Source organism: Podarcis vaucheri, assembly GCF_965113315.1.
Source record: "Podarcis vaucheri genome assembly, chromosome: Z".
NCBI lineage: Eukaryota > Metazoa > Chordata > Lepidosauria > Squamata > Lacertidae > Podarcis > Podarcis vaucheri.
The window spans coordinates 33,640,592-33,656,973 of NC_138758.1; the positions used below are offsets into that span (position 1 = coordinate 33,640,592).

The 16,382-nt window shown below is 47.3% G+C and overlaps 1 protein-coding gene across 2 annotated transcripts in view; it reads right to left on the reverse strand.

Moving 5' to 3' along the window:
• NOTCH1 (notch receptor 1) overlaps positions 1-16,382 on the reverse strand; it is a 97,024-nt gene that overhangs the window by 69,312 nt on the left and 11,330 nt on the right. Inside the window, exon 1 of one of the 2 annotated variants that reach the window (XM_082208683.1) lies at positions 11,966-12,071. The exons of the other annotated variant lie outside the window; for it this stretch is intronic. Coding sequence (XP_082064809.1) covers positions 11,966-11,982 — 17 coding nt within the window. The 5' untranslated portion in view covers positions 11,983-12,071. Of the gene's footprint in view, positions 1-11,965; positions 12,072-16,382 lie in introns of those variants that run through there. 2 annotated transcript variants of the gene reach the window in all.

Here is a 16,382-nt window from a genome sequence, read left to right on the forward strand (position 1 = left end):
ACGAAAGGGTTTTCCGTTTTGGAGGCGCTTCGCAAGACGAATTTCCCTATGGGCTTGCTTCGCAAGACGACAGCCCATAGGGAAATATCCGGGACAGCGGGGAAGCGCAGCGCGTCTTCCCCACTGTCCTCGGACCTCCTCCGAAGCCGGGCGGTGGGGCGGGAACACCTGCCCCCGCCGCCCGGCTTCGGAACGCTGCTCCGAAGCCGGGCGGTGGGGCGGGAACACCTGCCCCCGCCGCCCGGCTTCGGAATGCTGCTCCGAAGCCGGGCGGGGGGCGGGCGGGGGGGCGGGAACACCTTCTGAAGGCGGGCGGGGGGTGAAAGTCTTTGTCCCCCCTGCCTGCCTTCCCAGGGGCTTTTAAATCGCCCCGGACAGCGGAGAAGTCCTCCGCTGTCCCAGGGCGATTTTAAAATGCCGCCCGCCAGCATTTTAAGATCGCCTGGACAGCAGAGAAGTCCTCCGCTGTCCCGGGGTTTTTTAAAATGCTGGGGGTGGGAAGAAAAGCCCTTGTCCGTCCCCCCCAGCCTTCAGAAGAGGTCCGGGGACAGACTGTCCCCGGACCTGGTCTGAAGGCGGTTTCCCTAGGAACGCATTAATTGATTTTCAATGCATTCCTATGGGAAACCGTGCATCGCAAGACGAAAAACTCGCAAGACAAAGAGACTTGCGGAACGAATTAATTTCGTCTTGCGAGGCACCACTGTACCTATGTGGACAGTGCTTCATGCATTTGATGACACGGGCTCTGGCCCAGGAAACTGCACTCTATTAGCAGTGCATATGAAAAGGATCTAGGGGTTCTTAGCGGACCACAAGCTCAACAGTGTGATGCAGCAGCAAAATAAGCTAATGCTATTCTGGGCTGCATCAACTGAAGAATAGACCAAGGGAAGTAATAGTCCCGCTGCTTTATTCTGCTATGGTTAGACCACACCTGTGTCTGAATTCTGGGCACCACAATTTAAGGAAGATGTTGACAAGCTGGAACATGTACAGAGGAGGGTAACCAAGATGATCAGGGATCTGGAAACCAAGTCTTATGAGGAATGGTTGAAGGAGCTGGGTATGTGTAGCCTGGAAAAGAGGATTCTAGAGAAGGCCTGGTAGCCGTCTTCAAATATATAAAGGGCTGTCCCATGGAAGACGGAACAAGCTTGTTTTCTACTGCTCTGGAGGGTAGGACTCTCAGTGGCTTCAAGTTACAAGAAAGGAGATTACGACTAAATGTCAGGAAGAACTCACTGTGGAATAGACTCCCACAGAACATGGTGGACTCTCCTTCATTGAAGGTTTTCAAGCAGAGGTTTGACGGCCATCTGCCATGGATGCTTTAGCTAAGATTCCTGCATCACAGGAGGTTCCAACTCTACAATTCCACAATTCTACAAATATACGTGTTGCGTCTTTCAAAATGCCACAAGATTCTCAAACATTTCTGCTGTAACAAACTGGGTGCATCCTGGAACTGGCTCTCTGCTTTTCTTAGGTGGCGTTTGTTGGAAACGAGGGAGATCTTAGCTGGTGCCTGTTGCACTTCACCAAAATATGCAGTCTGAGTTAAGAGGCAACAGCATTTCTCACAAATTTCTCCTATAAAATTCATTTCGAAGAAGAGACCTGTTGGATCCGTCCAATGGTCCGTCTAGCCCAGCATCCTGTTCTCACAGTAGCTGACCAAATGCCCCAAAGGGAAACCCAAAAGCAGCACCTGAGCACAAGAGCACCCTTCCCCTCCTGTGGTTTCCAACAGCTGGTATTCAGAAACATTACTGCCTCTGACTCTGGAGGCAGAGAATAGCCATTGTGGCTAGTGGCTATCGGTGGCCTTATCCTCTCCATGAATTTGCCTAATCTTCTTTTAAAGCTATCCAAAATGCACAAGTGAGTTCTATAGTTTAACTATGCACTATGTGATGAAGGACGTTCTTTTACATGTCCTGAATCTTCCAACATACAGGTTTGTTGGATGCCCATGAGTTCTAGGTTTAGGAGAGGGAGGAAATATTTCCCCAACTCCAGCTTTGTGCCACCCCCACATAGTTTTATAAGTGAGAATGCTAGCTACCCCTTTGGGCAACTGCCTGCTTGACCTCTAGGGAAACTCATAATGGCGAAGCCCAATACTTTTCCTGAATTAAAACTGAAACAGAGCCGACAGTCCTGTGGCAGTCTGGAGCCTGTTTGACAAAACGTGTGCGCGCCCCCCCCCGCCTTTTGTTCTCTTATTTCAATATTTCCACTGTTTTTCGGGGCTTTTCTGCCTTTCTACCAGCAACAGGTTTTGTCTCCCCTACACTCTCCCTGTATAGAAATGCCGTCTCCTAACACAACCCCAGGCAGATGTTTTGCTGACCTTTAACCCGCGATCAATTCAAGAGGTTCACCGTTTTTCTTTCACAGCCTCCAGCTCACCATCTGCCACCCCAGGGACAGATGCCATGCACACGCACCCCCACACATCGCACACACTCTCCCCCCCCTTAAAAAAAGCCTCACAGTCCATTTCACCCTGCCCTTTTCTCAGAGCGGGGGGAGTCCCTATTCCCACCTTACGATGGATAAGCCCACTGCCAATCTGACACAGAAATCAAAAGGTCCATCACGGGACAAGAGAAAGCGTGAATTCAGGAGGGGGGAATCTGTCTGCAAAGAAAGAAGTTTCCCATGGACCATAAGGCATCCCAGCTCCACAGCCTCCCTCCCTCAAACTAATTCTGATTCATTCATTTTTAAAACTGCCTGTCCGTTCAACTTGAGGTTTGTTTGTTTTTACCAGGAAGGAACACAGAAATTCGAGTAGCAAAAGCTATACAAAAAAAGGCCTAGTCAAACCAAATACAGTGGTACCTCGGGTTAAGTACTTAATTTGTTCCGGAGGTCCGTACTTAACCTGAAACTGTTCTTAACTTGAAGCACCACTTTAGCTAATGGGGCCTCCTGCTGCTGCCACGCCGCCGGAGCACAATTTCTGTTCTCATCCTGAAGCAAAGTTCTTAACCTGAAGCAATATTTCTGGGTTAACGGAGTCTGTAACCTGTAATAGCCCTCTCCTCCATGAATTCATCTGATCCTCTTAACACCATCTAGGTTGGTTGCCATCATTGCCTCCTGTGGGAGCAAGTTCCACAGTTTAACTATGCCCTAAATGAAGAAGCACCACACATTAAGTGAGATCAGTGCTTGTGTGAACCAATGACTTGGATCGATTTCTAAGAAAGTTCTAGGATTGCAAACTAAATGCCCCTCTAAAAAAATTTTCCACACCCAATTCTGCTAACTCTGTCATGGAAGCTGCTGCTCCCCAAAATCTTTATCTGTTGGAATCATATTGGCTCTGCCTGTCCCCCCCCCCCATGGTAAAACAACTCAAGGGGGAGTCTGGGAATAGAAAGGTCACTGCCTTTTAATTAGACCCCCCGCCCGCCTCCACATTAATTAAGCACTAAGAGTTTCCACCTCTGCCGCTCTGACAACTGGGAACCCTCCCAGATGAGCTGCCAGCCCAGCTCCGTAGCTGACAGCTGTGCTCTCCCCAGCAAATTCCCTAAGTCCTCCTGATTACAGGTATCACCTGGTGGAGATTATAAAGCCCTTCTGCTGCTCCAGGTGCTGTTTTATGGCCCTGCCACCTAGCCCTGTATCTGGAAAGTGCTTAATGATTGATCCATGCAGAGGCTCAAAGTTTGAAGCTGGCTGTAAAAGTCAACAGAAAAAGTGCCTCTCTCTCCACTCTCTGTCCCAGGATGTGCCGCCCCCCACCGCCCCGAGGAAAGTTTGGCACTCTTGGGTGTTTATAAAGATTAAAATATAAGGGCTTCTTTCCTCCCATGCCTGGGAGAACTGGGAGAAATATTCTGCAAGAAGAGAAAATAGGTTTCTCAACAATCCAGTACAGATATCGCCTGCCTCAGGTCTAGCAAGTGTTTTATGACACCCATCAAAAGGGGTTGCCGCTCTCCATAAACTGCCTACAGCCACTCCAGGAGCAACAAAAATTGGGGGAAAGGCTGTAGCTGGGCGGTGGAGCATCTGTTTTGCATGCAGAAGATCCCAGGTTCACTCGCCTGGGGCATCGGCAGGTAAAGCTGGGAAGAGACTCCCTGCCTTAAGTCCCGTAGACAAAACTGAGCTGTGTGGATCACTGATGGGGTCTGGCTCAGCAGAAGGCAGCTTCCTTTGGTCCCCAAAAGTGGGAGATGTGCCCCTAAAACAGTAGTCTTCAACCTTTTTAGACCCAGAATCCAAACATGCATCTAGGGACCCATTTCTTAACCTTTTGCTGGTGGCAGTGCTCCTGTTGCATACCACTAGTACAGTGGTTCTCAAAGGGTGTGACGCACCACACTAGTGTGGCAGGAGAGGATGGCAAGTGTGGTGGGGAGTTTAAAGGCAATCAAAGGAGCATTTAAACAGTTCAGTGAAGTATAGTACTGTGTAGTACAGGCGGCAACCATTTTGGTGCGCCCAGTTTGACTTCTCCAGCCCAAACAAGCATCAACCCAAGTTTACAGTGGACCCATCCTCAAAGAGAACTTCATTGGCCACTGTATGAACAGGATGCTGGACTAGGTGGGCCGTTGGCCTTATCTAGAAGCCAGACTCTCTTAGATCCTTTCTTAGAAAGTTGCAGAGGCTCTCAATCAGGCAAGGCGGAGGCACTTGCCGCTTGTGGAGAGCTAATCTGTGCTGCCAGGGAGTCTTTCATCAGTTATCCCAGATAAGATAGCTCAATCTCATGACTCAGAGCCTCTCCTTCCAAGCAGTTCCTGTGATTCCAGCACACGCTAGGAAAGGAACCAAGGGCTCTGAGCTTCCTGACTCCACTAAAGCTGCATAGATCTGGATTTGCCATGAGTTTCTTAAATTTAAGAACGTAAGAGCCTGCTGGATCAGGTCAAAAGGGAGCCCACCTAATCCAGCATCTTGTTCTCACAGTGGCCAAACAACCAGGTGCCTCTTCTGGGAAATCTGCAGGCAGGATCTAAGTACAAAGCAACTCTCCCTTCCTACCATTTTCCAGCAACTGGTTTTCAGAAGCATGACTGCCTCCAACCCTAGAGGCAGAGCACAGCCATCATGGCTAGTAGCTATCAACAGCCTTCTCCTCCTCCATGAGAGTTACCAATCCTATTTTTAAGCCATCTAAGTTGGTGGTCATCACTGATGCCTATGGGTGGCAGTTCCATAATTCAGCTGCGCACTGCATGAACCTATGGGTGGAGGAGTTCTGGATGGTTTTGTACCTTTTTGGTCTGACCTCAAGCAAAGAGGAACATGGCGGAGGACCCCTCCCCCCTTGACTTACAAATGAATATGGCTGATATAGTAACTTGGGACATTCAGATACAGTGGAACCTTGGTTCTTGAACTTAATCCGTTCCGGAAGTCCGTTGAACTCTCAAAACCATTTGAAAACCCAGCCACAGATTCTGATTGGCTGCAGGAACTTCTTGCACTCAAACAGAGGCCGTGTCGGATATTTGGCTTCTGAAAAACATTTGCAAATCGGAACACTTACTTCCGGATTTTCGGCATTCGGGAGCCAAAACGTAAAAGTACCAAGGCGTTCAAGAACCAAGGTACGTATGCCATGAATAGATCCAGTTGCTACATTCCACACATTTGTATGCTTGTGGTTTATTTTTATTTGTTTTATGTCTGGTTTTTGTTCAATAGTGATCTGTAATTGCATATGGACTGTGCATATTGTCAACGTCTCTTAAAGCCATCCAAGTTGGTGGCCATAACTGCCTCTTGTAGGAGAGAGTTCTGTAGTTAAAATTCTGCGCTGCATGAAGAAGTACTTCCTTTTATGCATCCTGAATCTCCCAAAAACATCAGCTTGATTAGAGGTCCACAAGTTCCAGTGTTAGAAAAGAAGGAGAAAAGCTAGATGTGGAAAAGGCCATGAATTGGCTAGAAGTCACCTTGTACCCATTAAAGAGCAACAGCTCAGAACCCTGCACAACCGTGCCCTCCACTTTCTGAGCCTATGCTAGGTGTGGTTTTCACCCCACATTCCCAGATCATTTCTTGAGACCTCAAAATTTCATTTGAAAAGGAAAAAAGCAAGCTGTAATTCACAGGGTTGAAAATTATGCCCAAAGACATTCAGAGACTTGCATATACAGGGTTAATATTCAAAGACCTGAAGACAAGAGATTCTTCTTAGATTTTTTTTTTAAGGAAGAAAGAAAAGGGGGTGGATGCAAATGATCATTCATAATCCCTTCAGTTGGCAAAGGAGTATTTCTGCTGTGAATGGAACCTTGTAGATGCTTCATTCAAAAGCAGTTCCTCTCTTCCAACCCCAACCCCCCCCCACGCCCCATTCAGAGACAGACACAAACTGTGATTCTCCCCCCACTCCTTTTATCAGTGTGGACTGTACTATCTTTTCATTACAATAGGGACTCCCAATTCTTAAAAAAAAACCTTTAAAAAAAACTTGGGTGACATTTGCCTACATAACAGCACTGAGGATTTATTCCATACATCCCTCCCTGCTCCACTTGGGATGGAGGAAGAAAAACAATTCTAAGTTGCACACAAATTGGAAAAGAAACACTCCCAAACTTTCACCATAAATGGTAGACATGGGTTTTTGTTGTTGATGATGATAAAAGTTCGCAATTCTGTCTGAAAATTTGTTTTTAATTAAGAATGGTGGGGGGTTTTTTGGGGGGGGGACCGCAAACACAACCAAAGAGGCAGGGTTCTTTTTTAAAAAACAAAACAAAACACTGTCTGCCATTCATAACTTGCACCTTGCATTTTGCCACTGCTTAATTGTGTCTCTCTCTCTCTCTCCCCCCCCCCCCCGGTGGCATCCTGGAGTGTTTTAATAAACTTGGATCTGGATGTCTGATGGATTTAATTTTGCACTGCTGTAGGGCAATAGCTGGAGCAATTGTATCTGGGCTAGCTGGTCTAGGCTTTCTGAAAGGGAAGAGCAAGGTGGGGGGATTTAAAGGAGGAGGAGGAGGGGAGTGTTAAGAAATGTGGCCCTGATCTCAGGCTGCTTTGTGGTGCTGTGGAGCATTGATGGAGGGATGGTTCTGTTTTTGAGACAAGACCACTCCCCCAACTATTAACTTGTGGCCCAAGGACTGACATCAAAACCAAACTAACTATTTCCTAACAGTTGCTGTCACCAAAAACAAAAAACTGCACAATCTTTCATCAGCAGATGAGTCAGATGGCATACCAATCAACTGAGAGAACATTTGCAAGGGGGTTAAGTAGAGAACTCCGGACAGTCATAAGTATAAAAGCAAACCACTAGAAATGAACATGGTTTTTGATTTGTGTTTTTGCTGTTTATTACCTATCCTTCACCCTAAGGTTCCAGGACAAGCGACAACATTAAAAGCCGCTTAAAACAAGTTATAAAAACAAGGTGGGTGCTAACAAGTGGTGTTATCTGTTTTTCCCTCAAGCACTATTATAAGAGAAGCTTCTGGTTGTGTTTGGTGGGCAAGATGGGGAATACAATTGCCACTTCCTAAAGCAAACAAGCAGACTTTGCAGAGCAAAGAAATCCTCTCTGCTGGGCTTGGGAGCATACTGTCAGCGGCTCCTCAGACCAAGATTCAGGCAGCGAAGCCCATGTGTCAACATGAGGCCTTATTGACAGACTCTAGACAATGAGGGGAGTCTTGGCCCTCCTGCCATTCTTCCATGGGGTCTCTTGGAAACCCACCTTTCATGATGAACAACAGGCACTGTGCGGAAAAGCAGTCTGTCACCCCTCTGCCCTTTGACTCTGAAGAGGAGGAGGCAGCTGGATGGGGGGGCAGGGGGCGGTTTCTGAACTCTCCCTGCCAGCTTCCTCTGGACAATCAATTCTTCCAGGCCACAACAAGTGTCAAGGGGTCTCTCTTCCGCTCTATCCAATCAGACCTAACACATCTCCAAACAACATTTTTGCAAGATACAGACTGAAGCCAGGACAAGGAAGATACCTTCCTGCTTTCCCACCTGTTTCTTTATCATGGGCTCTGCTTGTTCTGTGCCTAGAAAGCACAGGTCCAAGCAGTTTTCCACTTGACCCAAGCTTTCTAGCTATGGGTCCAAGTGGTTTTGCTCCGCTCCTAGGGAAAACTTGCTCTTTAGCTTTAAGTTGGGGAAAACCCAGTTGCTGTTTGCCCCAATTCAGTGCTAAAGATTGGATTTCCCCAGGAGAAAGCGGCGGGGAAAGTTGAAGTCTGGATGAGCCCAGTGTTCAAAAAGAGTACAGTCAGAAATTAAAGCCAACCCCCCCCCTCGTGTTTCTACTTGTTGCACCAGACTCTCGTGACCAGCTGTGTGTCTAGAGCAAAGAGGAACGAACGGCCAGTTCCATGCAAGCCCCCAAGCTATGAAGGGCTCGCATTTTCTTGCCAGACCACCTCAAATGACTGGCTTAGCTGTGATTCCCAGAAAGGGAGAGAGATGAGGATGCAGTTTTGGCATAATTTGTAAAAGGTACAAATCGGCTTTCTAGACATATAAATGCCACCTGAATAAGTGTGTGTGTGTGTGTGTGTGTGTGTGTGTGTGTGTGTGTGTGTGTGTGTAGGGTAGAGATATACAGGTCCAAGGAGCATGCAAAGAGGAAAAAACTTGTTAAAGAAGGCACTGGTTTACGTGCCTGTAAACTCTTGCAGGTAAGCCAAGCGTGAAACTTCTCTGTTAAAATGCAACTCCTCACCATCAATCCCTCTTCCTTGAAACCTTCCTTGGTCATTCCACTAAAAAGGTATGGCAACCCAGACCCAGGAAGTTAATTGCTTTCAACTTTGATGAACTCTACCCTTGAATAACTTCAGACATGGGGTGGGGGGTGGAGATAAAGAGAAGCAGAGGCAGAACAAGGAATCAGTGCAAAACACTCATCAGATCAAGACACAAACAGGGAGGTGGGATTCCCTGGGGGGGCGGGGAGTACTAAGAGGCAAGGGGTGACAGGGAGGCACTGGAGGTGTAAATGCCTATCAGACTTGGAATAAATGTGAAATTAATTCTTACCATTTTGTCTCTACAGCTATAGCAGGCACTGTAACCTTTCCACAGTTTTGACTTCACCCCCAAAGGCACACCCTAAGCCAATGCCAACAAAATTATCATGTAAACTGCTGTTCTGATTAATGCTTCTTATAAGATAGGGTATGGTGCATGCCAGATGAGTTTATGAAACCAGTAGCCTGGAAAAAGAAAAGGGAACCACTGAGCCGTACTGAATCTGAGCTGTTGACATTGCAAAGTAAACTGCACTCATTTCTTGGGAGGGGATGAGGGGGGCACTGCCTCATCAGTATGAGTTATTGCCCCAGCCTTTGAATAAGTCAACTCTGTCCTCCTTCCCATGGATAAGAGGGGTGTGGAATGCAGCCTTTGGAAGTTCCCCCCAGGCGCTCTCAATCTAAAATTCCTGCAAGATAGCCGGCAGGTCCAGGGACTCCCCCCACCCCACCCCACTTAGGAAGTGCCATTCTATTCAGTGTGGGCCAGGAATCTGATGGGAGCACAGAAGATGAAGAGGGGAAGCCTTGGGAGAAGCATGTGGAGAGCCACTGGCAGCCAGTGTAGGCAATACTGTACTGAGCTAGATAGGCCAAAGGTCTGGCTTGCTAGAAGGCATCTTACGAAACTGTGGACGTTGTAGGTGTGTCAGTGTGCAGGTTCCCCACTCCCCAAGTCTGGCTTCCTAAAAGCGCCTCCTGAGTCAGTGTGGTCAGAATGCTACTGGGGGTTCAGCGTCAGAGGACCAGAGTTCTGAGTTTAGTGGGCACAGGCCATCTCCCCTTAGGCAAAACACCCCCACAGGATAGACTTAGGGTTGTTCTACCAGATCCCTGCCCGGTTCCAGGTCACTCCAAGGACAGCTGCACGTGCCCAGCATCCAAAGACTTCCAGCAGCAAAAGGCGACAAGGCTATGAAGCAGATTTCTCTCCCAATCCCACTTCCAAATAGCGCCCAACCTAGGAAAGGAGCCAAAAGGCTGTCAGAACCTCAAAGAGGTGTCAATTCTTTTGGAATTAAGACAGGGACCAAAATTTCACACTCCCTGCTGCAAGGCACAGAAGCCACAAGATGTTGCCAGAGCTTGTGTGTGTGTGCTTGCAATGTTTCTATGCCAAACCCAACACTTTATACAATGCAGCTGGACTGTCCCCTGACTGAGATAAGCAAGAGAGACAGAGCGGTGTAATACTTAAGTATGTCGGACTAGCAGTGGGGAGGCCTCTGGGTTCGAATCTCAGCTCAGCCACAATCCTCACAGGGTGATCTTCGGCCAGCCCCACACATACTCACACAACAGCCCCGCACTCCCCCCCCCTTCCTGTGGTTTCCAGCAACTGGTACAGTGGTGCCTCGCAAGACGAAATTAATTCGTTCCGCGAGTTTTTTCATCTAGCGAATTTTTCGTCTTGCGAAGCACGGTGTCGAAAAAGTTTTGGAAAAGCTTCAAAAATCACCCAAAACCTCAAAAAAGGCTACCACACCGCGTTCTATGAGTTGCTCCTCGAAGTCAAGTCACAACTGTATTAGCGGTGTTAAGAAAAAGGAAACAAACTTGCAAGACGTTTTTGCCTTGCGAAGCAAGCCCATAGGGAAATTTGTCTTGCAAAGCAGCTCAAAAACCGCAAAACCCTTTCGTCTAGCGAGTTTTTCGTCTTGCGAGGCATTCGTCTTGCGGGGCATTGTGGCTTCAAAACATGGAGGGCAGAGCATAGCCATCATGGCCGGTTGCCCTCAAAAGTCCTCCATGAATTGGTATAATCCAATCTTCATGAAATCTTGGTTTAACTTTAGACCTTGCAAGTTTGGGGGAAGAGAAACCAGCCCAATGCAAGGCAGGGCTGCATGCCCAACTGAGGAATAGAATTTAGGGAAGGGGTGTGTTTGTTTCCTTCCACTTGCCGTCTCTTTATAATAATGAACACAGGCCCACGATACTGGAAGCCAGTCCTTTAGCACCAAACTGCTTTTTTGTTCTGTGTCATGGGCTGCTCTCAGCAGCGCCACAAATGCATTTCATCTCTCTCTGCAAAACCAGAAATGCCCATTTAAGTTTACAGAGCCACAGAAAAGAGGAAGCTGCGAAGGAAATGGCTGTGCTTGTAGTTCAGTTCTGGGTTGAAGCAAAAGATCACCCTGTCTCAAGCAGAGGAGGCACCCTTGTCAACAAAGAATGGCAGCCAAATTAGGTTTCACTTATTGTTTGTATTTTAAAAATTATTATTTATTGCATAACATTCATAGACTTATGGATGGTAAAAAAGGCAAACAAACCTCAAAGGGGTTTACAAAAAATATATATGAAGCAATGAAATCATCAGTTAAAACAATTGAAAACTTTGAAATTCCCTGCTTGTTGGAATCAAGCAGGTGCCTTCACTGTACCCTTTTTGGCACTTGCTAAAAACATTTTTGTTTAGGCAAGTCCTATGCCAATATGTAGAATGGCTGATGTGTGTTTTAATCCAGTTTTTAGTTTATTGCTGATCTTACTTTAAAAAATATATTTTAACAGTTATTTTTAACTGTTTTAACTGATAATTTTATTCTTTTTGTAAATCACTTTGAGGTTTTTTTCACAAGCGTAAGCATTTTACTTTTGAAAGGGCAGGTACCACCACATTAAAAGATCTGATTTCTTAAAAATGGGAATGAGTGTTATGTGGGACCTGTAACAGTTCCAGTTCCAGTAAGACTATTCCCTGTTCCTTTATGGACTTCCTCTGGCTATTTTAACACCACATCCTTTTCCTGCCCACTGAGAGTCCCTATTCTCTCTCTTGCCCACCCCATCCCCCACATTGCTGTTATTTGATGGAATTAACAGCAGCTTAAAATGGGAGGAAAAAACTCAGGCAGAAAAACTTCCACCTCTCACAGCATTAAACAATGGCGTTAAATAACCCCAGGGCTGGATGGGAAGAAACCCAATACCAGAAGGGGCTTTGGACTCCTCACCATAAGAAGCTTTCCATGCAAGGTCCTTTACTTACTCTCCTCGTCTGGTATGGTTTTCTCTGCAACACCCATGAGTGTTAAGCAACCCCTGCAAAAAGCTAAGAACCTAAGAAGGGCCTGCTTGATTGGGCCAAGGGAGCCCATCCAGTCCAGTATCCTTTATTCACATTGGGCAGCCAGATGCCCCCAATAGGAAGCCCAAAAGCAGGACCCAAGTGCAATAGCTGTGCTCTCTCCTCCTGCAGTCACCAACAACTGGTATTCAGAACCATTTCTGCTTCAAACTGTGGAGGCAGAGAATAGCTATCCCATGTCAGACATACTGTCCTCTGCTGCTGGCACCCATTTTGAACCTCCCATGGCCAGAGGCTTGGGAGGCAGAGGCAGTTGCCCGGCTGGTGGGGTTGGAAACAACAAGAAGCAGCACCTCACAACTTTATCCCCCCTCACGAGAATGAAGGATCAGTTTCAAACATCAGAATCTAATTTCTAGGCAGCTGCCACTTCTGAAAATGATGCCTTGAGGTGCAAATCATCACCCAATCACCTGGCCTCCGTTCATTTCCAGTAGCCAACAGGGCCAGCCTTCTAAAAAGCTGTTCTCTCCATAGTGGCCTTCTGCGAAAATGGGCCGCCTTGGCTGAGCCACCCTGCTCCTCTTGGAGTTCAAGTCGCAGTGTATTGCCAACATAGGCATAAGATCAAATTGCTAGAACCAAGGTTTGGCCTAGCTGGGCAACTACCAAGGGGCCACACCTAGAAGGATGACCACTGGAAAAAGCCCCTCCCCATCCTCTTCCACACTGCTTGTCCACCTGACTCTCACTGTGGCCCAGACAACTGTGGCAGCAGGAGAGAAACCTCCTGTCAGCCAAAATGGGGATGCCATTGCCATGCATGGCTGATGGCAGGTATGTTCACATCACCTGGGCTCCAGAGCTGCACACATAAGCCAGCCCAACTCTGGGCCAGTTTATGAGCACATCCTTCTACCCAATCACTCATCCAAACCCTGCCCCCCCCCATAGCACCATCTGCTTCTAACTAAGCCAGCGGGTTGAGGGAGTTCCTGGGAAAGTGGCAAGCCGCGTCACCACAATCCCAAGACAAATAAATAAATAAGCAAGTCCCTTTTCATCTGTGGTGGGGATGCCAGCCTGAGAGACAGAGATGCCAAGGTCTAATTGGTACCTACGACAGCTACATGATCCCTACAGAAACCGTTCCATCTGATCTGGGAAAAAGCATTTAGCCCAAGTGGAGGGCCCAATTTTTTCCTCTGTAAAGCTGCAGTTAGCACTTTCCACCCCAAAGCCACAGGACTCCGCAGGAAAAAAGCTGAAGCTACCATCAGTGCTTGTTGGCACAAGACCAGCCCTGCCACCTCCAAGCACTCATTTTGTTTTTATCATATTATATATCTAGATAGATAGATAGTTTTGCTTTCTGGTTTCTATGTGCTTTTCTCGCTATTTTTGCAAGGATGACGGAGCACGGATCATCACATGCAAGGGAAAAGCTTCGTTCTAAGCAGGTGGGCTGGGACTATTATTCCATTTATCTATTTTAAAAAGTTGGCTATTTTATTTCTATGGGCATATAAATTTTTATTTATTTATTTTTACCCCATTTTTTGGAAAGGTCTTATCTACAAAGCAGCTTCCACTGTTATCTAGAATTGTTTTGCAAACATTACAGTATATAAAAAAGTTCACCTGGATGTGATTCCTATTTACCAAAGGCAGCCAGGAGAGTTTTAATTTGACTTTTGAAGTTGGAAACAAGATTCTCAAGTTGAGGAGACCTCCTGCACACTGCGGCCACTGAGACATGATTCTCTTCTCAAAACGCTTCAGCAGATCCCAGTTTCAATTCCTGCTACTGCCTTGAAAACATCATCCAAGTTCCTACACTGTCCACAAAATACAGTGTAACAGAAACATCTTGGAAGGGTAGGGCCCTAGCTCAGTGGTAAGAGCAGCTGCCTGGCATGCAGAAGACAGTCAGTGCTCATGCATAGAAAGAGCAGAAGAGGAGGCAACTCTGGCACATGTTGCTTCCTAGATTTTGGTCCTCCTTGCAGGGCTGATGTGGGGGAGTATTTGGCCCTCCAGATTTTGCTGAACTACAATTCCCACCAGCTCCAGAGAGTGTGGCCAATGTGGCAGGGAGAAGGATGAGAGTTGTAGTTCAGCAACATCTGGAAGCTGAAAGGTCCCTCCCCCCACTCACCTATCCAGAGATTGTGGTCCAGGACAACAGCACCTTAGAAATCCTGCCAAAGGATTTAATGTCTTATTTTAACTGATGGTATATAACCCACTTTGGCAGGCTCAGTGGTCGAAAAGCAGTTTGCAAATGCTATTAAATAAATAAACTGTATATAACAATGCCATTTGCGTTTGTCCAACTATACACAGCCAGGCTTGGATGGGCAGCCATGCAAATATATCAGCCCTCAGGGCTGCAGACCTTTCCCCAGAAAACCTTGAACGGGAAAACATTTTCTCTAGGCAAATCTTAAGCTTGATTTTTATCAGAACATTTTTGTTCAGGCTGCAACTGAAAAATGTTCTGACACCCAAGACAGAGAGAGTGCACCATCTAATGCAGCCTGCTTACTTGTTTACTTTCATATTTAGTTGAAAAAATTAAAAAGTTGGAAACTTTCAAACCTGCTGAAGGTTGCCTAGCAATATTGCTCCTGGAGGCTTGCTTCCATTTGTGATCACTGCTAGCAAATTTTATGAAACAGGAAAAAAGGTTCCATTCCACATCACTGCTTGGCCCTTTCAATGATGATGACCACTGGAAGCCGTCCAAATATTGATATATATATGACATGACCAGAGGTTTCTAGGCTGGCTTGAGACACCAGGAGGAAATTCATGGCTGCGTTCTCCCACTGTCATCCTTGCTCATTCTACAAGTGGGAAGTCCTCTGACGTCGCACGCCCCCCCCCCCGCACCCCGGCCACAGCTCACACGCCTCAGGCCTAATTAGATTCCCCTGCCATCTGTACATCCAATGTAAATCAAGGGGAATACAAGAAGGCTTCTTTTTTGGAGGAAGAAATAGTAAGGGGGGCAGAATAGCCAAAGAGAGAAATTGGGGGAGGGGGGACACCCAGAGAAGAGTGAGTGAGAATGGGGGGGTGGGTGAGGGTACAGGAGGTGGGGAAGAGGAGTCAGTTATGCATTCTGGGAAGCCCTCCACGATTAGTCACATAGCATTAATCTGCATCCCGCAACAATAGCTGCTGAATTTCGACCGAATCCCAGCTGTCACTCCCTGAATGAAAGAAAACAAGATTTAGAGCGTCAAGCGTCCTTACAGCTTCTGCAGAAGGGGGGGGGGACTGTGCGGTGCGCATTCATTAGCGGCTCACAAAGGCACCCAGCCTTTGTCCCTTAAATTGCTCATGTGCCCGATTAATTTGCTGAAGGGTTCTCTTCTCTCTCCCCCTGTCCCCCCCCTCCCGCCCATCATCCCCGGAGCAAACAGAAGACGCCAAATGTGGGGGCAAAATTAAAGAAGTGGAGCAGACAAGGGACAGAGAGGTGCAGGCTTTCCATCCCCCACCCTCAATTCCCAACTGCACCAAAAAAGTCTGCCATTCAACAGTTGGGATTAGGAATGCCTGTAGGGAGAGCTGCTTCCTTAGAGAGACGCACCCCCCCCCCTTTTGCTTCCAACATTTGCTTCCAACAGGTGGAGTTAAAAAACACACACCAAAACAAGCAATCTCAACATATCCAGCTCTCAATCAAATTCTGTTCCAGGACTCTTGCAAGCAGCGGATTCCACTGAACATATCCTGAGGCTACATGCATTTGGGGACAGGAGGGGCAGAGAGGCTGCTGCCTTCTGCTTTTCTTTTATAGAAGGGTTAAGAAAAGAGAGCAGAGGTGGAGGAGATGCTGGGTCGTCCGTCCGTCCCCCCCGCACCCCACATTAATTGGTGGGCAACTTGTTCCCTGCAGCCATCACTTGGGGAAGCCCATGAGAAGCTCAAAGGCCCACTGTAGGGAACTTGGTGGCACTGCAATAAAGCTGCTGGCATTTCCAAGTGCAACTGGGGGGAAATCCCTGCCTGAAAACCGGGAGTGTCACTGCCGGCCAGTGCAGACAATATCCATGGTCTGACTGCATATAAGGCAGCTGCTTATTTCCATACTTAATTCACAGAAACATAAGGCAAGCATCCTGGAATGGGTCAAAAGGAGTCCCCATTTAGTCCAGCATCTGTTCGCAACAGTGCTCCGATGGCAAGCAACCTGCAAGCAGTACCTGAGCTCAACAGCAACTCTCTCCTCCTGTGATTCCCAGCAACTGGTGCTTCTGACATCTCTTTCTTCAGAAACATTAGAAGTACTTGGTGGGGGGGGGGGAGACTGCTTTGCATGCAGAAGGTCC